This window comes from Podarcis vaucheri, assembly GCF_965113315.1.
Source record: "Podarcis vaucheri genome assembly, chromosome: Z".
NCBI lineage: Eukaryota > Metazoa > Chordata > Lepidosauria > Squamata > Lacertidae > Podarcis > Podarcis vaucheri.
The window spans coordinates 828,703-852,530 of NC_138758.1; the positions used below are offsets into that span (position 1 = coordinate 828,703).

General features: G+C 48.1%; 1 protein-coding gene across 2 annotated transcripts in view; it reads right to left on the reverse strand.

Annotated features, from left to right (window-relative positions):
• Positions 1-1,283: 1,283 nt before the first annotated feature.
• FHL1 (four and a half LIM domains 1) overlaps positions 1,284-23,828 on the reverse strand; it is a 71,488-nt gene continuing 48,943 nt past the window's right edge. For both annotated transcript variants that reach the window (XM_082207505.1, XM_082207504.1), the window contains exons 2-6: positions 14,744-14,925; positions 9,717-9,891; positions 5,352-5,521; positions 3,221-3,407; positions 1,284-1,637 (exon numbers count right to left, since the gene is read on the reverse strand). In XM_082207505.1, coding sequence (XP_082063631.1) covers positions 1,483-1,637; positions 3,221-3,407; positions 5,352-5,521; positions 9,717-9,891; positions 14,744-14,899 — 843 coding nt within the window. In that variant the 5' untranslated portion in view covers positions 14,900-14,925 and the 3' untranslated portion in view covers positions 1,284-1,482. The remainder of the gene's footprint in view (positions 1,638-3,220; positions 3,408-5,351; positions 5,522-9,716; positions 9,892-14,743; positions 14,926-23,828) is intronic.

Genomic DNA, 23,828 nt, shown 5'->3' on the forward strand with positions numbered 1-23,828 from the left:
AGCATTTTGCCTCCCACCCCACCCCAGGATTCAGTTTAATACAGGCAGAGGGCCTTCTTGGTGGTGGCACCCTCTCCCATCAGATCTCAAGGAAATCAGCAAGACGTCTGAAGGCAGCCCTGTTTAGACTTTTAAATGCAGGTGTTCCTGGTCAGTGAGTGACCCTTTAAAACGGCCCCAAACTCTCTCCCGATCTTTTGCTCCCCAGGAAGGAAAAGCAAAAAAATTCCGTTTCAAAAGCAGCCATGTGATTTCAGCCCTCATCTTACTTACCATACTTTTCCTTGTATAAGACTAGGGTGTTTTTTTTTTACTAAAAAATAATGCAAAAAAGGGAGGGGTAATCTTATACCTGGGGGCAATCTCCCTCCATTTTCTTAATTTTTGAGTCCCCCAAAATAAAGGTAAAGGACCCCTGACAGTTAAGTCCAGTCCAAAATAGGGGGCATCTTATACAGTGGTACCTCTGGATGCGAACGGGATCCGTTCCGGAGCCCCATTCGCATACTGAAGCAAACGCAACATGCGTCTGCGTGTGAGTGGGTCGCAATTAGCTACGTGCGCATGACGTCATTTTGAGCATCTGCGCATGCGGAAGCGGCGAAACCCGGAAGTAACACACTCTGTTACTTCTGGGTCGCCACGGAGCACAACCCAAAAATGTTTAACCTGAAGCTACTTCAACCTGAGGTATGACTGTACATGGGGGCATGTTATACACGGAAAAAAACTAATTAGCTGTATGTGCTCAGTTATTAGCAAGTACCGTACTTTTCCGTGTAGAAGACGAGGTTCTATATAAGACTGAAAGCGCAGGCTGCAAAGACCCCTCGGTGACCACAGCGGGTAGGCAATTTGTGGCAACGCCCCCTAAAAAAAGCTCAACAATCCCCCCCCCCCAATTTTGGAAAGTTTTAGTCCCTCAAAATAGCGGGCATCTTACAGAAGGGGGAGTCTTCTAGATGGGAAAGTGCGGTATATTTGGTTGTGTGAAGCTTGAGCCGAAACATCAGCCGGCACCCACGAAGCATGGCAAGAAGGCAAGAGGTTGAACCTTTCTGTTTTTTAAAAAATGATTTAAATCAAGTCTTCCTGACTAGTGATTGAAATCCAGTCTTACTGAATATATGATTTAAATCAAATCCACCCTGGTTATCAGTAAGTACATTTGGATGTGCAAAGCTTGAGCCTAAACTTTGGCCGGCACCTGCGAAGCATGGCAAAAAAATAAGAAGATCTTTCCTTTAAAAAGGGGGGGGATTTTAAGCAAGGTTAGCAGCAGGTAGGATGCTAAGGCAGAGCTTTTATTGAATGCACCTGTCAGATGGGGAGGGGGGAGATGCCGGGCACCTCTTAAGGATGGGGATGGGGAAGCCTAAAATGTGGGCAGGAGAGTGGGCAGGTTTTCTCCAAGCACACGGATCAAGCCCCTCCAGGGAAGAGGCGAGGCCGTGCCCCCCCCTTTGCCCCTGGCTCCGCCCCTTACAGCTTCTTGGCGCAGGTGGGGCAGTAGACTTGCTCGCTGTGGAAGACAAAGGGCTTGTTGGCCAGCGGGATGGAGCACTTCTTGCAGTTGAAGCAGTAGTCGTGCCAGGAGTGGCCTTCATGGCTGACCACGTTGGTGCCTTTCCCGAAACCTGTCGGTTCAGAGGAGGAGCAGGGAGGGAAGGGTTAGAAAGGAAGGAGAAGGAAGCACACAGGTCACTTATTCAGGCATAGGCAAACTTGGCCCTCCAGCAGTCTTGGGACTACAACTCCCATTGTCCCTAGCTCACATGACCAGTGGTCAGGGATGATGGGAATTATAACCCCAACACAGCTGGAGGGCTGAGTTTGCCTATGCCTGGAAGAAGGAGTGGGGGGGGGTTCGGGGACGGGTAGGTGGGCTTCCCTCCAATGAGCCCCGCCCCCAGGTCTCCCAAGACTTGTGGGCTTCCTCAAACCTGGCCTACAACTCTAGCTAGCAGGACCAGCGGTCAGGGATGATGGGTGTTTTAGTCCTCAAATAGCTGGAGGGCCAAGTTTGGCCACCACTAGTGTAGATCAGGCATGGCCCAACTTGGCCCTCCAACTGTTTTCGGACTACAACCCCCATCATACCTAGCTCCCAGGACCAGTGGTCAGAGATGATGGGCGTTGTAGTCCCAAAAGAGCTGGAAGGCCGAGTTTGGGAATGCTTGACTTACCGTATTTTTCGCCCTATAGGACGCACTTTTTCCCCTCCAAAAATGAAGGGGAAATGTGTGTGCATCCTATGGGGTGAATGCAGGCTTCGCGGACCTCTCCGCAAGCAGCGGGAGCGCTCCCGCTGCTTGCGGAGAGTTGCCTGCATGCCGAAGCCTGCGTGCGCTGGGATCAGGGCGTCCAGGCTTCGCGGACCTCTCCGCAAGCAGTGGGAGCCAGCGCTGGGCTCCCACGACTTGCAGAGAGCTGCCTGTTTGGGGGCTGGGGTCGGGGAAGCTCGGGTTTCCCCCGCCCCAGCCCCACGCCTGGGGGGGAAATAATTTCCCCCCCTCTATTCCCCCCCCCAAAAAATAACTACGTGCGCCTTATAGGATGGTGCGTCCTATAGGGCGAAAAATACGGTAATTGCTTATGAGCTAGGCCAGGGATGTCCAACTCTCAAGAGACTGCGATCTACTCCCAGTATAAAAAACTGGCAGTGATCTACCCATTGACGTTGGACATATCAAAGTTGTCGAGCTTCTTTTGGGAAGCAAATTAACGAATGGAACTGAATATATGAATGAATGGAACGGAATATATATTCTGTGTATCCTATAGCAGAAGAATCTGATATATCCTATATCCCAGTGATAGCTGAACTTGGCCCTCCAGCTGTTTGGGGGCTACAACTCCCATTGTCCCTAGCTCACAGGACCAGCAGTCAGGGACAATGGGCGTTGTAGTCCCCAAACAGCTGGAGGGCCGAGTTGGGCTGCCACTGCAGTAGTCCAAGCGGGAGATAACCAGAGCATGCAGCGCTCTGGGCAGAGAGATGGAGCTGCGCTGGACACAGAATGGACCTGTGCCTCCTTGGGTCCAAGATCACCCCCAGGCTGTGCAGCTGGTCCTTGCCCCATTCAGGACCAGGGAGTCCCCCACACCCGCCCACCCACAACAGGACTGCTGCCTTGCCAGGATCCAACCTCAACCTGTTAGGCGCCACCCATCCTCCAACCACCTCCAGGCACCTGTCCCAGACCCATCACTGACCCACCTGTGATAGGGTTCTTGCAACCGCTGCATTTCTTGGCCACAAAGGACTTGTAGCAATCGACGCAGTAGAATTGATCCTCCACAGCTGTGAAGCGCTGCCCTCCCAGTTTCTTGGAGCAGGTGGCACACACAAAGCACTCGGAGTGGTACGGTTGCTCCTGGTAGGCAACCCCTCCGCAGGTGATGGCCTGGCGTGGGGAAGGAAGTCAGAGGTCAAGCGCTGCTTGGACTCCTGGGGTCCTGCTTGGACCATTCGTCCAAGCCGCCCCAAACCCTCTGTCACCTGTGGAAGCTTTCTCTCTTCTGTTCTCTCTTCTGTTTATAGCAGGGTGGACAATGATTTTTTAAATAAAAAATTATATTTGGATGGTTCATTTGAATTAATTTGACGACCATTTGTATTAAAAATTTTCATTTAATTTAAATTTTATTTACGGTGGTAGCTTGGTTTGCAGATGTTCTGGATTACAAACATATCAAACCCGGAAGTGCTTATCCTGGAATGTAACCTGTTTTTGGATTACAGCCCTTCCCCCTTTTTTGGGGGGGGATAACGAACAATTTTTGGGGGGAGGCACCATTGGCAAAAGCGTGCCTCAAGTTCCAACCTGTTTTGGTTTACAGACGGACCTCTGGAACGGATTATGGTTGTAAACCAAGGTACCACTGTACATTGTACAACATAAATCCACCACAACTCAAATCAACAAATCCACCACCATTAGACATGAACATAACATAAAATAAACATAACATAAAACGTCAGAATAAAAGACTTCCTTTATCCTGTACATGGCCTCCTTGTTTACTTCTTATAAACTATTTTCTTAATGAATTATTATTCTGATTTTTTCAATTATGACTTTAAAAAACCCACAACCTCTTTATTTTGATTTAAATGGGATTTTTATTATTATTCAAATCAGGATTTTTAAAATGAAATGCTTTGGGAAGAAAAATCTTTCTAAAGGTTTTCTATTGAAATTACATTCTAGTCCAAAGGCTATTCGTCAGGAAATAAGGATTTGTTTTTAAGTGCTAAAACTGCTTGGCAGGGCGTTGGACTCAATGGCCCTTCTGGTCTATTCCAACTCTATGATTCCATGAACTCAGTCTGGTAACAAACATGGATCCATATGCTATCACGTTACTGTTTTAGTGAAATAAATGGTTTAAATTGTTATGAAGGAAATGGTTTTTCTCCTTCCAATCAAATACAGCAGAAAAGTTGTCCAAATAGAAACAGCTAACTTATGAAACCTCACTATAATTTCATCATTATCTGTCAATGTATTTCTCATAGTAGAACCAAATCAGTCATATTTTATTTAACTGTAAAAACTCCTCTGAGAATTTATGATTCCAAAAATGAAACCTCCCTCTGGTTGTCAATATGAACAGGATGCCAGCAAGGCTGAACCTTTCTGAAAAAAAGGTTTTTAATCAAGCCTTAATGATGAGTGATTTAAATCAAAAGGGCCAGAGGGCCAACCAGAGTTGTTAAGCTTTTTTTAGGATTGAAGTTGCTGAGCTTTTTTTAGGATTTTACTCCAGGACCTATACTGCCACGGGGGCCAGATTAAATCCACTGGTGGGCCCCCAAAACGGACTTTGGACATCCCTAACCCCTATACCTAGGTTGGCCAACTCCCAAGAGACTGCGACCCACTCACAGTTAAAAACTGGCAGTGATCTACCCCTTTTTGGGGGTGCAGGGCAAAGATGTTGACCTTGTTGAGCTTCTTTAGGGAGAGCCAGTGATCTACCACAGATGTCCAGTGATCTACTGGTAGATCATGATTTACCTGTTGGACATGCCTGCTATCCCTATCCCTATCTTTAACCCCTATGAGTGCTGCAACCCCATCGCCGCCTTGGACTGGACTGAACCTTCCAGGAGTCCCTTGACCCTGACCTTATCTCCACCATATGTCCTCCGTTAAGAACTGCACCAAGAGAGGCCGTGGTGAAAGAAGAGTGGGTGCATTGGTCGGCATAAGTGCCTTTTGGCGCACCTTCCGAACTGGCGGAGGAAACTGTGATAATGAGCACAGCTCCGAGACCTTTGGGGGAAAGCCGGGATCCAAATGGGATCCAGGTAAGCTGGGGGAGGGTGGGTTGGCACAACTTACCTGCTTGCACTTCACACAGGTCTTGGCAAATTTCTGCTCATGGCAGGAGGTGCAGTAAATCTCGTCGTCCTTGGGGAAGAAGCTGGCGGTGCCAATCACCTGCTTGCAGTGGCTGCAGGTGAAGCACTCCTTGTGCCAGACAGTCTTCTTGTATTCCACATTCTGGTCGCCTGCAAAGAGGGAGGGAAAGAGATGACGCTCACTGCCAGATTGATGCAATTTGTGGCACTAAGAAAATTGTGATTCACGAATGGCAAGCTGAAAGCAATAATAATAATAATAATAATAATAATAATAATAATAATAATAATAATTTATTACTTACAGCCCACCCATCCGGATGGGTTTCCCCAGCCACCCTGGGTGGCTCCCAATCAATTATTAAAAATGCAAGATTAGGGATAGGGGTTAGGGAAAGGAATAGGGGTTAAGGATAGGGGCTAGAAATAGGAGTTAGGGTTAGGGGTTAGGGATAGGAACAACTTTGAACTGAACCCCCCCCCCCAGTTTTTTTATACTGGGAGTGGATCACAATCTCTTGAGAGTTGGACGTCCCTGCAATACAGCATCAAACATTAAAAATTTTCCCTCAACAGGGCTGCCTTCAGATGTCTTTTAAAAGTAAGATAGTTGATTCTTTCCTTGACATCTGAAGGGTGGGCGCCACCACCAAGAAGGCTCTCTGCCTGGTTCCCTGTAACATCACCTCTCGCAGTGATGAAACACAGTGGTCTAAATCTCTTGGACTCTAAAATTGGAAAGGGGACAACATCCCCTCAGTAGAAGATTGGTTAAACAAATTGTGTGAACTCATCAAGTTGGCTAAGCAAATTATGTGAATTCATAGAGTTGGCTAAATGACCGCAACCATGAGATTTCCATTGGAACCGAAACTTCAGAAGGAACGGAACTAGTTTGGAAGAATGACCAAACATTGATCCAAAACAAATGGATTAATATGCGTGGGCTAACTTTGTAAAGGAGTGGGAAAATTATTGTCAGATTGCCCTGGGGGCCAAAGTAACTAATATATATTAGGGTGATTCATAAAAAAGTCTGGTCTTACTACACTAGGAATTATATAGATATATCTGAAATTTTACGTATATCAGTGAATATCTTGACCCTGCTCCACTGAAAAGCATTGGGTGTTCAGTAGGACGGTTTATAAAAAAACTCTATTTTGAAGATGCCTGCTCCCAAGTTCTTATCTTACTACACTAGGGATTATATAGCTATAGCTGAAATTTCATGCATATCAGTTAATATCTTGACCCTCCTCCATGAAAATAGCTGTTTACTTGGCCATTTTCCTACGTTGTGAAGGCTGAAATGTCAATTCAGCAGAGCAGGGTCAAGATATTAACTGATATGCATGAAATTTCAGAGATAACTATATAACCCCTAGTGTAGTAAGATAAAACCTTTGGAGAAGGCATTTTAAGAAAAAGGTTTTTTATGAACTGCCCATATTTCTAACAGATTCAAGTAGGTAGGCATGTTGGTCTGCCATCGTCAAAATATACCAAAACCATTCTTTAAAAAGATAGTTCAAAAGACTTTTCTTAAAAATCTAAAAACTTCCTTAAAAGAATCAAGTCTTCCAAAAAGTGATATGATCTAAGAAAGCCTTTCAAAGAATTCTTCCAAAAGAATAAAAAGCAGCACCTTAGAGACCAACTGAGTGGTTTTAGGTATAAGCTTTTGCATGTATGCACACTTCTTCAGATACACACACAATGACAAGTTCAAAATGTATTAAAGGATGTCGTGTTGTCAGAGTATCAGACGGAGTGTGTATTACACACAAAACCTCATACCTTGAAAGCTTATATTTAGTTGATCTTTAAGGTGCCACTGGAATTATTAAAGATTTTTTCATCTTGTTATTTATTATCACACACACACACACACAATGACAAGTTCAAAATGTATGAAAGGTTGCCATGTGGCAGAGGGAAGTCACAGAAACAGAATGAGAGAGGAAACGGGGATTTTTATCAATGTCATAATTGACACTAGATTCTGCAATACAATGAAATGAAATAAAGATGAAAATAAAAAATAAGAATAATGAATCTCTTGGACTATAGTACATGGATTATAGTGGGGTGGGGCTGGCAAAAAGCATGCGTGTTCTTCCAGGTCAAAAATCCCATGTCAACCAGAAAGCCGGGAAACAGTTTGCAACTCCACTTTCAACAAGCAATGATGCCTGAATGTTTGTTTGACAATGAAAAGGAAACCGAACCGTTATTGCAGAATATTCTGCTACCAGAGATTCGGTGGGAACCCTCTGTTTCCACTTTTAAATACTGGCTGAAAACTCCTCTATTCCAACAGACAATGAAGAATACCTATTTCCACAATAGCTACCTTTTTTCTGGTTTTGATTATTTATATGGTTCTTGCAGTTTGGAGTTGTTAAGAGCTGCCTCTACCTGTTATGAAAGAATAAATACCATATTTCCCCATCTATAAGATGGCCCCATGCATAAGATGTCCCCTATTTGGGGGGGACTAAGATTGAAGAAATTGGGGTGGGGTGGGGTAGATGGATCCTAGTATAGACGCCATCTCATTTTTGACATTATTTTTAAGGGGGGGGACCTAGTCTTATACACGGGGAAATGTGGTAATTTTGATCAAGCTAGAACAGGCATTGGTAAACTCAGCCCTCCAGATGTTTTGGGACTACAACTCCCATCATCCCTAGCTAACAGGACCAGCAGTCAGGGAGGATGGGAGTTGTACTCCCCAAACATCTGGTGGGCCGAGTTTGCCTATGCCAGAGCTAGGAAAAAATAGACATCTATACCTAGGTATTCCCAAAATGTAGACCCACTGTTTCACTCGAGGACTTTCAATTTTGTGCGCTCATTTACCAAAGATGTGGTGTGCCCGCAGCGGCGCTTCTCATTCACAATATCAGCGCCTGTCCAACTCAACAGCGGCACTTGTCATTCTCCGTGGCGCCATGTGTGCAAAATTAACTAAATTGGGGGGGCACTGGGCTGGTCTTTGCACCCGGGCGGTGCATATGTGAAGGGCTAAAGTATATTTTGTCCAGAATGTGGTGGTGGATGAGTGTTCAGACCCCTGGGCTCTCACTTGTGGGGTGCCTCAGGGTTCTGTCCTCTCCCCCATGCTTTTCAATATCTACATGCAGCCGCTGGGAGAGATGATCAGGGGGTTTGGACTGGGTGTTCATCAGTATGCAGAGATACAACCTCTCTTTCTAATATGAACCAGTGAAGGCAGTGAAGGTCCTGTGTGAGTGTCTGGAGGAGGTTGGAGGATGGATGGCGGCTAACAGATGGAGGTTGAGTCCTGACAAGACAGAAGTACTGTTCTTGGGGGACAGGGGGCGGGCAGGTGTGGAGGACTCCCTGTTCCTGAATGGGGTAACTGTGCCCCTGAAGGACCAGGTGCGCAGCCTGGGAGTCATTTTGGACTCACAGCTGTCCATGGAGGCACAGGTTAATTCTGTGTCCAGGGCAGCTGTCTACCAGCTCCACCTGGTACGGAGGCTAAAACCCTACCTGCCCGCCGACTGTCTCACCAGAGTGGTGCATGCTCTAGTTATCTCCCGCTTGGACTACTGCAATGCGCTCTACATGGGGCTACCTTTGAAGGTGACTACAACTAATCCAAAATGTGGCAGCCAAACTGGGGACTGGGAGCGGTTGCCAAGACCACATAACTCCGGTCCTGAAAGACCTACATTCCTCCTGGGACATTTCCAGGCACAATTCAAAGGGTAGATGCTGACCTTGAAAGCCCTTAAACGGCCTCGGCCCAGTATCCCTGAAGGAGCACCTCCACCCCAGACACTGGGGTCCCTCTCCCAAGATCCTTTTGGCGGTTCCCTCCCTGCGAGAAGCAAGGTTACAAGGATCCAGGCAGAGGGCCTTCTCTGTGGTGGCGCCCACCCTTTGGAACACTCTCCCACCTGATGTCAAGGCAATAAGCAGCTATCTGACTTTTAGAAGACATCTGAAGGCAGCTCTGTTTAGGGAAGTTTTTAATATTTAATGCTGTATTGTTTTTAACACTCAATTGGGAGCTGCCTGGAGTGGCTGGGGAAACTCAGCCAGATGGGTGGGGTATAAATAAATTATTATTATTATTATTATTATTATTATTATTATTATTATTATGGCGCTGGGCGGGTCTTTGCACCCTGGCAATGTGTATGCGCAAGACAGCTCTGGTTTTGTGCGCAACATTAAAAATGAATTCGTGTTACGTAAGTATTTTGGTAAAAGAAATGTTCCATAAGCCTGCTGGCCGCCCCATGACAAGGCTCCATAGTCGAGTGGGGCAAGAAGCAAAGGGGTGCAAGGCAGCTGAGGGGAGTCCTACCTGCCACGATGGGCTTCTGGCAGCCCTTGCAGTGGGGGGCCTGATCCATGGTGCACTTGTTGCACCACACTTTGTTGTGCTCCTTCAGCATGAAGGGCTCGTTGACCAGAGACGTGGAGCACTTGAAGCAGCGGAAGCAGTTCTCGTGCCAGTAGCGGTTCTTGAAATGCAGCTCCTGGAGGGAGGGGGGAGGGGGGAAGGCAGCAGAATTGAGGTTGAATCCTGACAACACAGAAGTCCTGTTGTGGGGGGGGACAGGTGGGGGGACTCCCTGGTCCTGATCAATCTATCATCTATCTATCTGTCTGACAGCCTTAGCTTATTGAGCTTCTGTTCCAATTTCTCTGCACGTTTCCCCTCCTCCGCTCGATGATTTTCACTGTTTCCCTTTTAAAGGCGAGAGCGTGTAACTAGAGAAACCGGCCAGGTAAGTTTTGCATGTCCATGTGTGTTGTTGTTTTTTAGCAACGCTCTCCAATGCTGCCATCTATTGGTTCTTATCCGGCAGCTCCCGGTCCAATTTTTTCCATCTCTCCTTATGGGGGTGGGGAGGTGGGATAACAGTCACGGGGAGGCCGTGTCATATTCAGGCATGTCCCAACTCCCAAGAGACCGTGATCTACTCCCAGTATAAAAAAACTGGCAGTGATCTACCCGTTGTCATTGGAGGGAGGGGGGAGTGCGTGGGTGGGTATATTGCCCAAAGTTGTTGAGCTTTTCTGCGGGGGGGATTGCACAGAGTTTTTTTAAGCTCCCCCCTCCCCGTAACTTTTTGTACACGATAAGAATCTGGCGACCTACCAGGATCTGCCGGGGATCTACCGGTAGATGGCGAGTGAGAAACTAGTCTTGAGCCAACCGCTATGTGTTCAAAATGGGGGTGCACTCTGCTTGGCAAAGGGACTTACTAGCTCGTTAGGAAGAAATATATAAAAGATAATCATAATTCATAATGAAAAAATAAATATGTAAAAATATATATTTATTTATGGCATAGTCGAAATAAATTAGAAAATTAGCATCTTAGAGGACAACTCAGTTTGTCCTGGGTAGAAGCTTTCGTGTGCAGGCACACTTCTTCAGATACCTTTTTTATTTTTTCCATCAGGCGGATATTTTAGTTCCAAAAAGGTTTGCTGCAGATCTCTTAGGGGAGCATCCCTGTCTGTAGAGTTGGAACAGAGCCTGGCTATACACAATGGATTGTTTGTTATGTTTGGGGTGGTGGCCAGAAGCATGTAGATATGTTTGCCAGTTGTTTGGTTTCCGGCCTCAGGTGGTGTCTATGCGCCCATCCTGTCTTTTTATAGTAGTGTCCAGACAATGCATTTATTGCATAGATTGGTTCCTTGTTAGCTTGATGGTGGGGCGAAAGCCATTCTACTGAATGTCCAGTGGAAGGTGCCCAGGGTCTGCTGACCATGTGTCCAGAATCCAAAGGCTATTCATCAGGAAATAAGGATTTGTTTAAAGTTTTTCCTGTGTGCTGTTTTGGGACTACAATTCCCATCATCCCTGACCACTTCTCGTGCTAGTATTATTATTATTAGTAGTAGTAGTAGTAGTAGTAGTAGTAATAATAATAATAATATTTATACCCCGGCCATCTGGCTGGGCTTCCCCAGCCACTCTGGGAGGCTTCCAACAAAACACTAAAATACAATAACCTATTAAACATTAACAGCTTCCCTAAACAGGGCTGCCTTCAGATGTCCTTTAAAAGTGAGATAGTTATTTCCTTGACATCAGATGGGAGGGCATTCCACAGGGGGGGTGCCACTACCGAGAAGGCCCTCTGTTTGGTTCCCTGTAACCTCACTTCTCACAGGGAGGGAACTGCCAGAAGGCCCTCGGCGCTGGATCTCAGTGTCCGGGGAGAACAATGGAGGTGGAGACACTCCTTCAGGTATACTGGACCGAGGCTGTTTAGGGCTTTAAATGTCAGCACCAACACTTTGAATTGTGCTTGGAAACATACTGGGAGCCAGTGTAAGTCTTTCAAGACCGGTGTTATATGGTCTCGGCGGCCGCTCCCAGTCCCCAGTCTAGCTGCCGCATTCTGGATTAGTTGTAGTTTCCGGGTCACCTTCCCACATAGAGCGCATTGCAGTAGTCCAAGCGAGAGATAACCAGAGCATGCACCACTCTGGACAGTTACCCCATTCAGAACCAGGTAGTCCTCCACACCTACCCCCTGTCCCCCCAAAACAGTACTTCTGTCTTGTCAGGATTCAACCTCAATCTGTTAGCCACCATCCATCTTCCAACCGCCTCCAGACACTCACACAGGACCTTCACCGCCTTCACTGGTTCCGATTTGAAAGAGAAGTAGAGCTGGCTATCATCCGCATACTGATGAACACCCAGCCCAAACCCCCTGATCATCTCTCCCAGCGGCTGCATGTAGATATTGAAAAGCATGGGGGAGAGGACAGAACCCTGAGGCACCCAACAAGTGAGAGCCCAGGGGTCTGAACACTCATTCCCCCCACCACCACTTTCTGAACACGGCCCAGGAGGAAGGAGCGAAACCACTGTACCCCCAGCTCCCAGCCCCTCTAGACGGTCCAGAAGGATGTTATGGTCAATGGTATCAAAAGCCGCTGAGAGATCCAGCAGAACTAGGAAACAGCTCTCACCTTTGTCCCTAGCCCGCCGGAGATCATCAACCAGTGCGACCAAGGCAGTTTCAGTCCCATGATGAGGCCTGAAGGGATCCAAATGGTCCGCTTCTTCAAGGCGTGCCTGGAGTTGTTCAGCTCAATCACCTTGCCCAAGAATGGAAGATTTGAAACTGGGCGATAGTTGGCCATATTGGCCGCATTTAAAGATGGTTTTTTAAGAAGCAGTTTGATAACCGCCTCTTTCAGTGGGTCTGGGAAGGCTCCCTCATGGAGGAAAGCATTCACCGCCCCACAAAGCCCATCGCCCAGCCCTTCCCGGCTAGCTTTTATAAGCCAGGATGGGCAAGGATCCAGGAGACAGGTGGTTGGTTTCACTCATCCAAGCAGCCTGTCCACATCCTCGGAGGTAACAGATTGGAATTGATCCCACACAGCTTGACTAGACAGGACTCTAGCACTCTCCCGCCCCGGCCCTGCTCCCACAGGGGTCTACCTCTTCCCGAATCTGAGCGATTTTATCTGCAAAAAACTTTGCAAAATCATTGCAGGAGATCATGTGGCCCGTACTGGGCCCCGATGTAGCAGGTGGCTCCACTAAATTGCGAACCACCTGAAGAAGTTTCCTGCTGCTGTTTTCTGCAGATGCAATAGAGGCGGTGAAGAAAGTCCTCTTTGCCGTTGCTATCGCTGCTTGGTAGGCTCAACATTGAGCTCTAACCCATGTCCAGTCAGATTCAGAATGAGTTATCTGCTGGCGGCGCTCTAGCCGTCTCAGTGATTGTTTCATTGCCCTCAGGTCCGTGGAAAACCACAGGGCTGTCTGGGCTCCATGCAATCAGAAAGGGCACTTCGGAGCCAAATAGTCAATAGTCCTGTTTAACTGCACATTCCAGCGGGCCACCAGGGAATCAGCTGAAAGGCCATCAACATGGGATAAAGCATCCCCTACCACTCTCTGGAAACCATTTGGATCCATTAAGTGGCGGGGGCGGACCATCCGAATCGGTTCCACCTCCCTGCAGAGGGGATGGGTCGCGGAGAAGTCCAGTTGCACCAGGAAGTGATCTGACCATGGCACTTATTTCGTTTCATTTTTACTTAGTGTCAGATCACCAACATCCATAGAGGTGAACACCAGATCCAAGGCATGTCCGCGGCTATGGGTTGGGCCAGACTTATTCAGGGACAGCTCCATGGAGGCCATGCTTTCCATGAAGTCCCGAGCGGCCCCTTGTAAGGTCCTGTTGGCATGGATGTTAAAATCCCCTAGGACAACCAAACTAGGTGTCTCCAGGAGAACAACCGCCACGACCTGAAGCAGCTTGGGCAGGGAATCCTTGGTGCAGCGGGGAGGTCGGTACACCAAAAGGAATCCTGTACTCCCCCTATAGCCCAACTTCCAGAACATGACTCAGAAAACTGGGTCTTCCCAATAGGATGCCTGGTGCAGACTAATGACTTTCTTAAAATCACTGCAACCCCCCCTCCCCGCCCACATGACCTGGGTTACTGTGCGTAAGAGAAACCTGGTGGACAAGCAGAAGCTAAGACAGGCCCATCTGCTTCATCCAACCAAGTCTGTCACACATGCCAGGTCAGGTCCTCCATCCATGATCAAGTCATGGATGGCAGTGGTCTTGTGAATCATTGACCTGGCATTGCACAGCAGCACCTTCAGGTCATGTGGGTATCCCTTGCTGATTCCAGTATCTGTCCGGTCAAGACCAGACCTGGAAGCAGGGATAGTCCTCAAACAACGACTAAGCCTGCCTCCTTAGTAATGACATGGTCTGGTCTTAGCGTAACTCCTCCTCCTACCCATGATCACCGAGATCGGTTGTCCCAGTGCATACCTGCCCTGTGGAACATGCCCCAGCCAATCTGTTGGCTGGGACCCACTCCCTGGCAGCACTTAAGTACAAAATAAAACCTTTAAAACAAAACACAATAAAACAATAGAAACAAAAAACTGTAAAAATTACAAACACATCAAAATCAAAACAAATTCCCAAACCCAACCAAACATCCATCCCACCCACCCCACAAAAAAAAAAAAAAAATCAAAAGGGAAATACCGGTAATAGAATTTTTTAACATTTTTAAAAGAACACTGCACCGCTCCGAGTCTTCCTGGCCAGCAGCAGCAACTGTCCTTATGAGGCCTGTCAGGCCCTGCCCTGGGCCAGGTGGTGAGTGGCAGGAGTGGGGCCCTCAGGCACTCACACAGGGGAGCCCTAGCTAAGGATCATGGGAGTTGTAGTCCCAAAACAGCTGGAGGGCCAAGTTTGCCTATGCCTCTATTAAACAATGGGTCCTCTCCTGCCTCCCTGAACATTTCTTGGGGCAGGGAGCATGGGATGGAAATATCCATTCAGTAAACAAGCAAACTGTTAAAATAACCACCTTGGAATCGGCCCCGATGGGCTTCTTGCACTCAGCACAGGTGTTTGCGCAGAACTTCTCGAAGCACTTGATGCAGCAGTGGCGCCCTTCCTTCTGTACATACTTCTTCCCGTGCAAGTTGTCCCGGCAATAGTGGCAGTCAAAGCGCTCCGACATGGTGCCCACCGTGTAGCTGGTAGGCCCTGTAATAATAATAATAATAATAATAATAATAATAATAATAATAATAATATATTTAGGGCAAAGGCGGCGGGGAAGGAGACAGCGAAGCACATGGTTGGTGCATGGCAAACAGGAAAAGCATCTGCAGCTCAGAACATGGTATTGGACAGGCATCCCCACTCTGGGGGGCTTCCGACATAGATTAAAAATACATTAAAACAAGTCATTCCGCTTCCCTAAGCAGGGCTGCCTTCAGATGTCTTCTAAATGTCATACAGTTGTTTATTCCTTTAACATCTGTCAGGATGGTGCTCCACAGGGAGGGTGCCACTACCAAGAAGGCCCCCTGCCTGGTTCCCTGTAACTTCGCTTCTTGTTTCTATTTTGCTTAAGGGGTTTCGTGTCAGCGTTACTCGTGCCGGTTCTCTGCTGTTCACTTGTGTTTCTTTGGTGATGAGAGAGGTTGGGGTTGGCCTAGGGTGTGGTTGTTTGTTTGTGATTGGCTGTGGTGGTCTTTGTTTTCGTGTGTGAGTGGGGTGGGTGGGTGGGTGTTTTGGATCAGGTTAGCCATACTGATTTGTATGCTGTTGGTGGATTATTGTCATTGTCCTGTTGGGCTGTGTATGTGATAAAGGGGAGCCATACCGGGGTGAAGGCGTCTTCTTCTGTTTGTCCCCGTGTCAGTTTCAGTTTATTGGTTAATTTTTCTAATAAGGCTGTTTCCCATACTATTTGGTACCATTGGTCTATGCTTACTCCTGACAGGTCTCTCCAGTGTCTGGCTATGGTGTTTCTGGCTGCTGAAAGTAAGTGGTTTATGAGTTCTTTGTGGTGTAAATGGGCATTGTTGTCTTGGAAGATGTTTAGTAGGGCCAATTCTGGGGTGATGTCTAATACTTGCTTAGTTATTTTACATGTGGCTGTTGTCCAGAATAGTTGGATTTTGGGACACTCCCACCACATGTGGAGGTATGTGCCTGTGGAGGTGTACCCTCTCCAGCATTTTGGTGAGGTTCCTGGGTGTATTAGCGCTAGTTTCCTTGGTGTTAGGTACCACCTGTAGGTGAGTTTCAGTGTGAGTTCTTTTCTTTTCGTTGATATGGATTTAAAGGGGGGTTTAGACCACATTCTGGTCCATTGAGTAGGGTTAATCTCATAGCCTATGTCATTCTCCCATTGTTTTTTGATTGCGTCTTGGTTGTTTGTGGGATTTTGGAGTAGTATTTTGTATATTGTGGATACCGTCCCTTTCCCTTAAAACAGTAAGTTTCAGCCTTGCCGGAATCCTCTTAATACGCTTTGAATTGGGCCTGGAAACATCCCTAAGTCTTTCAAGACTGGTGTTATGTGGTCTTGGTGGCTGCTCCCAGTCGCTGCATTCTGGATTAGTTGCAGTTTCCGGGTCACCTTCAAAGGTAGCCCCACGTAGAGCGTGTGGCAGCAGTCCAAGCAGGAGATAACCAGAGCATGCACCGCTCTGGGCAGGGAGGGTCTCATCCTGCGTCCCAGATAGAGCTGCCCTGGACACAGAATGGACCTGCGCCTCCTTGGGTCCAAGATCACCCCTAGGCTGCACACCTCGTCCTTTAGGGGCACAGTTGCCCCATTCAGGACCAGGGAGTCCCTCACTCACACCCACCCACCCCCTGTCCACCCAAAATAATACTTTTGTCTTATGAGGATTCAAGAAGTTGATGTTGAAGAATTGTCACTTCGACACTGGCAATCTTTGCTTCTTCCAGTACTCTGGCGTTAGTTCTCCTGTGTCTTCCCAAACTTTTTCAAGACCCCGTTGATGGAATCTTTCGAGGAGTTGGAGACGGTGTTGATAAGTGGTCCGTGTTTCACAAGCAGACAGTCAGGTTGGTAGTACCACAGCAAATTTGGGTTTCCTTGCGAATGTCCGAGTCCTCAAACACTCTGCCCTTCAATTGGGAGAAAGCTGCACTCGCAGAGCTCAGGCAATGCTCGATTTCAACATCAATGTTGGCCCTTGTGGAAAGAGAACTGCTCAGGTAGGAGATGAGATTGACATTTTCCAAAGTTACACAGATCAATAAACACCTAACTGGGTGATTCTCGACAAGGAGACCATCACAACAGAGACCAGGAAACCAAAGTTTAAAAAAACCAGCCAGGAGGACCTCTCAGACACGGGAAAAGATCTTTGAAACCCCACATTCTGAAAGATGGCATTTGAGATCCAGCGCGGGGCCTGGGAGGCTGCCTGGAATCAAGTCAAGCCTTCTCTCCTCCAAAACATGGGCAAAGGCTTGAAAAATCCAAACTATGCTGCTCCTTGGCCAGCTCTGTGCAGCCGCATAAAGCAAACAGTTTTGTTTGTCCGTGGACTTTTCCATCTCTTGCTAAGAACTCCTGGTTGTTCAGGATCCAAATAATCCATTGCCAAGGTACCGTACTTTTCTGTGTATAAGACTAGGTTTTTTTTACTTTAAAAAATGTTTAAAAAGGGGCCCCCATTTGAGTCCCCCAAAATATGACAGATGGTGACAGCAGTCACAAAATCAAAAGACGCCTGCTTCTCGGGAGAAAAGTGATGACAAAACTAGGCAGCATCTCAGAAAGCAAGGATCACCTTACTGACAAAGATCCATATAGTTCAAGCTATGGTTTTCCCAGTAGTGATGTATGGAAGTGAGAGCTGGACCATAAAGAAGGCTGATCGCCAAAAAATGGATGCTTTTGCATTATGGTGCTGGAGGAGACTCTTGGACTACAAGAAGGTCCAACCTCTCCATTCTGAAGGAAATCAGCCCTGAGTGCTCACTGGAAGGACAGATCCTGAAGCTGAGGCTCCAAGACTTTGGCCACCTCATGAGAAGAGAAGACTCCCTGGAAAAGACCCTGATGTTGGGAAAGATGGAGGGCACAAGGAGAAGGGGACGACAGAGGACGAGATGGTGGGACAGTGTTCTCGAAGCTACCAACATGAGTTTGACCAAACTGCAGGAGGCAGTGGAAGACAGAAGTGCCTGGCGTGCTCTGGTCTGTGGGGTCACAAAGAAGCAGACACGACTAAATGACTCAACAACAAAAAAATTTCTCCTACTGATAGGGAACCCACTTAAGGACTCTAGACGGGCTTTTGGGTACCCCATAAGGGGGAAAGGAGCAATGGCATTTTTTAAATAACATGACGTGACCCAGCTGCTCTTTGCACCCAGCTGCTCCTAATCCACAAAGGAACATGTTATGTACTGAGTTGAATAGGATCCAAACTGCAGCAGTCTGATTGGTCCTAGAACAATAGGATTCAGAATGCAGCAGTCTGATTAGTCCTAGAACAATGCAGCAGTATGATTGGTTGGCAGGAACCACCCAATCATGCTCCAGATAGAAGTGAATCCACAACTTGATTGGCTTACAGTAGAATTCCGGAATTAGCCAATCATGTGCAGCCCATTGTGTAAATAATGTATATAAAGCAGATACTGTGAGGGGACTTTCATTCATTCCTCCTCACCACTATGAGCTGAATAAAGAGCATGAAATCACTTTGCGACTCTGAGTATATTTCACTGGCGACGAGGATGGGATCCCGCTGAGCTGTCTGCCACACACAGCACCGCAGCACCGCCACCTGCCGCACCGCTGCCTCGCACCGTGTATCCAGGCTTCAGCTCCGGGACACAAGGAACTCAGAATGGCAGCCAACAGCAGCTTCTCGCCATTCAACCCAGCATCTGGAGACTGGTAAGCGTACGCCTCCCGTTTCACCTTCCTCCTAGAAGCCAAAGGGGTCACCGACGAAGAAGACGCCAAGAAGAGGGCGATATTCTTCAGCGTCTGCGGAGAGGAGACGTTTGAAATCGCCCGGGCTCTTCTTGCGCCTGAAGACATCGCTACTGTTCCATACAAAACAATAATGGAACAGCTGAAGAGGCACTTTTCGCCGCAGCCCTCAGTGGTGGCCCGTCGAAATGCCTTCTACGCAAAGCGGCAAGCCCCCGGGGAAACCATAACTGGGTTTGTGACCTCTCTCCGCCAAGCCGCCCGGTTCTGCAACTTCTCCGAGCTGGAGAACATGCTTCGTGACCGCCTCGTCGGTGGCCTGAAGGATGAGAAGCTGCAACGACGCCTCTACGCTAAGAAGGACCTAACGTTCCAGGTCGCTCTGGAGGAGGCCCTGGCAACGGAAGCTGCCGAGAGGTCGATGCAAGAGGCACGGCCGAGCCTGCCATCCCAACCGAGGGTCCACCACGAAGACCTCACCGACGACTCAGGATCCGACAGGGAGGAGGTGCACCGAGTACAGCAGCGCACTCAAGCAGTGCACAGACCACAGCTGCCTCGACGAGAAGGAGGAAACTGCGCAAGCTGCGGGGAGAGTCACGAGAGGAGGACCTGCCGTTTCCGCAACGCAGAGTGCAGGCAGTGCAGAAAATCGGGACACATCGCCCGGGTGTGTCGGGCTCGGCCCACCCGACACCAGGCATCAGATGACCAATCCAAGAGCTCCAGGCCCCGGGGCCCAACACACCAAGGCAACTCGGCTCACGGACTGCCAGGTATACCAGTTGCCCCACCCCAACGTAGAGAAAATTTATGTAGAGGTACAGATAGAGGGGGCCCCATGCCGCATGGAGCTTGACACGGGTTCAACTCTATCCATAATCTTGGCAAGGACCTTAAGGAAACTGTGTCCTACTGGGGGTCCCAAACTCAGGCCGGCCCCATTCACCCTATGGGACTTCCAGAAACGTAAGGTCCCCACAATGGGGGTTGGGACCTTCAGGGTGCAATACAGAGGGCGGACGCGGCAACTGGACTTGCTTGTGGTCAAGGGCCCCTACATTAGCTTACTGGGATTGGCATGGTTTGGACCACTGGAGCTAGCCGTCACCGGGGTGAACCACACTAGCTTACAAGTGGACGTGGACGCCATATGCAAGGAATTTCCAGGGGTTTTCGACGGGAAATTGGGACAGTATACGCCCCCCATTGCGCTACAGCTTGACCCCGCAGTACGACCGGTCAGGCTCAAGGCCCGCCGGGTCCCGTTCGCCTTGAAACCCCGTATAGACGAGGAATTGGACCGACTCGTGGAGCAAGGAGTGCTGGAGCCGGTGCCTAATGCCCCCTGGGAAACTCCAATCGTCACACCCGTCAAGCCTAATGGTTCGGTCCGCATCTGCGCAGACTACAAATGTACCATAAACAAGGCCCTCACGGCCCACGCATACCCAGTGCCAGTGGTCAGCCATATCCTTGCCACCCTGGCTGGGTCGAAAATTTTTGGCAAGCTGGACTTGGCCCAAGCATATCAACAGCTGCCAGTAGATGAGGCCACAGCAGAGGCATAGAATCATAGAATCATAGAATCATAGAATCATAGAGTTGGAAGAGACCACAAGGGCCATCGAGTCCAACCCCCTGCCAAGCAGGAAACACCATCAGAGCACTCCTGACATATGGTTGTCAAGCCTCTGCTTAAAGACCTCCAAAGTAGGAGACTCCACCACACTCCTTGGCAGCAAATTCCACTGTTGAACAGCTCTTGCTGTCAGGAAGTTCTTCCTAATGTTTAGGTGGAATCTTCTTTCTTGTAGTTTGGATCCATTGCTCCGTGTCCGCTTCTCCGGAGCAGCAGAAAACAACCTTTCTCCCTCCTCTATGTGACATCCTTTTATATATTTGAACATGGCTATCATATCACCCCTTAACCTTCTCTTCTCCAGGCTAAACATGCCCAGCTCCCTTAGCCGTTCCTCATAAGGCATCGTTTCCAGGCCTTTGACCATCTTGGTTGCCCTCCTCTGGACACGTTCCAGTTTGTCAGTGTCCTTCTTGAATTGTGGTGCCCAGAACTGGACACAGTACTCCAAGTGTGGTCTGACCAGAGCAGAATACAGTGGCACTATTACTTCCCTTGATCTAGATGCTATACTCCTATTGATGCAGCCCAGAATTGCATTGGCTTTTTTAGCTGCCGCGTCACACTGTTGGCTCATGTCAAGTTTGTGGTCAACCAAGACTCCTAGATCCTTTTCACATGTACTGCTCTCAAGCCAGGTGTCACCCATCTTGTATTTGTGCCTCTCATTTTTTTTTGCCCAAGTGCAATACTTTACATTTCTCCCTGTTAAAATTCATCTTGTTTATTTTTGCCCAGTTCTCTAATCTGTCAAGGTCGTTCTGAAGTGTGATCCTGTCCTCTGGGGTGTTAGCCACCCCTCCCAGTTTGGTGTCATCTGCAAATTTGATCAGGATGCCCTTGAGTCCATCATCCAAGTCGTTGATAAAGATGTTGAATAAGACCGGGCCCAAGACAGAACCCTGTGGCACCCCACTAGTCACTCTTCTCCAGGATGAAGAGGAACCATTGATGAGCACCCTTTGGGTTCGGTCAGTCAGCCAGTTACAAATCCACTGAGTGGTAGCATAGTCAAGACCGCATTTTACCAGCTTCTTTACAAGAATATCATGGGGCACCTTGTCAAATGCCTTGCTGAAATCAAGGTAGGCTACATCCACAGCGTTCCCTTCATCTACCAGGCTTGTAATTCTGTCAAAAAACGAGATCAGGTTAGTCTGACATGACTTATTTTTCAGAAATCCATGCTGACTATTGGTGATCACAGCATTCCTTTCTAGGTGCTCACAGACTGTTTGCTTAATGATCTGCTCCAGAATCTTCCCTGCTATTGATGTCAGACTGACTGGGCGGTAATTATTTGGGTCCTCTCTTTTCCCCTTTTTGAAAATAGGGACAACATTTGCCCTCCTCCAGTCTGCCGGGACTGTGCCTGTTCTCCAGGAATTCTCAAAGATGACTGCCAGTGGTTCTGAGATCACATCTGCCAGTTCTTTTAATACTCTTGGATGCAGTTCATCTGGCCCGGGAGACTTGAATACATCTAAACTAGCCAAATATTCTTGTACTATCTCCTTAGTTATTCTGGGCTGTGTTTCCTTTGCTGAATCATTTGCTCCAAATTCTTCAGGTCGGGCATTGTTTTCTTTATCGGAGAAGACTGAGGCAAAGAAGGCATTGAGTAGTTCAGCCCTTTCTGTGTCCCCTGTTTGCATTTCACCATCTTCTCCTCTGAGTGACCCCATTGTTTCTTTGTTCTTCCTTTTGCTACGAACATACCCATAAAAGCCTTTTTTGTTGCTTTTTACCTCTCTAGCAAGTCTGAGTTCATTCTGTGCTTTAGCTTTTCTGACTTTGTGTCTACACGTGCTGGCTATTTGTTTGAATTCCTCTTTGGTGGTTTCCCCCCTTTTCCATTTTTGGTACACATCCTTTTTTAATCTTAATTCAGTTAAAAGTTCTTTAGATAGCCACCCTGGCTTCTTTAGGCACCTTCCATGTTTCCGTCTCATTGGTATTGCCTGACGTTGTGCTTTTAGTATCTCCCTCTTAACAAACTCCCAGCCATCATGAACTCCCTTTCCTTTTAGTATTGTTGTCCATGGGATCTCACCCAGCACTTCCCTAAGTTTTATGAAGTCGGCTTTCTTAAAGTCAATAAATTGAGTCCTAGTATGCTTGGCTGCTCCTTTCCGCTGTATAGTAAACTTCAGAAGAGCATGATCACTCGCGCCTAATGATCCTTCCACTTCTACCCCACTAACCAGGTCATCAACATTGGTTAGGACCAGATCTAAAATGGCTGTTCCTCTTGTTGCTTCTCCCACTTTCTGGACAATGAAGTTGTCTGCAAGGCCAGTGAGGAATCTGTTTGACCTTATGCTCTTGGCTGAGTTTGACGTCCAACAAATATCCGGGTAATTGAAGTCCCCCATTACTACTATCTCCCTTTTGCATGCTTGGCCATCTGTTCCAGGAAGGCATCATCTATGTCCTCCGTTTGGCTTGGGGATCTATAGTAAACTCCCACAATGAGGTCTCTGTTATTCTTCTCTCCCTTAATTTTGACCCAAATGCTCTCACTTTGGCTTTGAGGATCTAAATCTTGGATCTCTTCACAGGTATACACATCCCTGACATATAACGCCACTCCTCCTCCTTTCTTGTCTGGTCTGTTTCTCTGAAATAGATTGTATCCCCCCATTATTACATTCCAATCGTGGGCACAGACAATTGTGACGCACAGAGGAGCATTCAGGGTAAAGCGGCTGCAATTCGGGGTCAGTGTGGCACCAGGCATATTCCAGAATCTAATGGACTCGCTCCTTAAAGGGATTCCTGGCGTCACCCCCTTCTTCGATGATGTGTTGATTGCCGGGCCCACACCAGAGGAGTTTGAGGACCGCCTCCGCACTGTTCTGCACTGTTTCCAGACGGCGGGTCTCAAGGTGAAGCGGGAATAGTGTCTACTAGGAGTGCCTCAGGTGGACTTTCTGGGATTTATGGTGGACGCAGAAGGGGTCCACCCAACTGGGGACAAGGTACGGGCCATTTGTGATGCCCCAGCGCCCAAGAACAAGACTGAACTTCAGGCCTTCTTGGGACTACTGAACTTTTACCATTCCTTCCTTCCCCACAAGGCGGCGGTAGCGGAGCCCCTACACAGACTCCTGGACAAGCGGGCCCCTTGGGTGTGGGGCCAGCGCCAGGAGGCCGCATTCCAGGCAGTCAAGGACTTGCTTGTCTCAAACTCGGTCTTGGCACACTTCGACGAGAGGCTGCCGGTGGTGCTAGCATGCGACGCCTCACCCTACGGCATTGGCGCTGTCCTGGGGCACCAACTCCCGGATGGAAGAGAGGTACCGGTGGCGTACTTTTCCCAGACACTCAATGCAACCGAGCGGAACTACTCGCAAATTGACAAGGAGGAGCTGGCAATCGTGAAGGGAGTAAAAAAATTCCATGATTTCTTGTATGGGCGGCCCTTTACCGTGGTGACTGACCAGAAGCCGTTGCTCGGCCTGTTTGGAGGTTCTAGCAGGGGAGCGCAGCTATCGTATACCCTTGACCAAAGAACGGTACACTCCT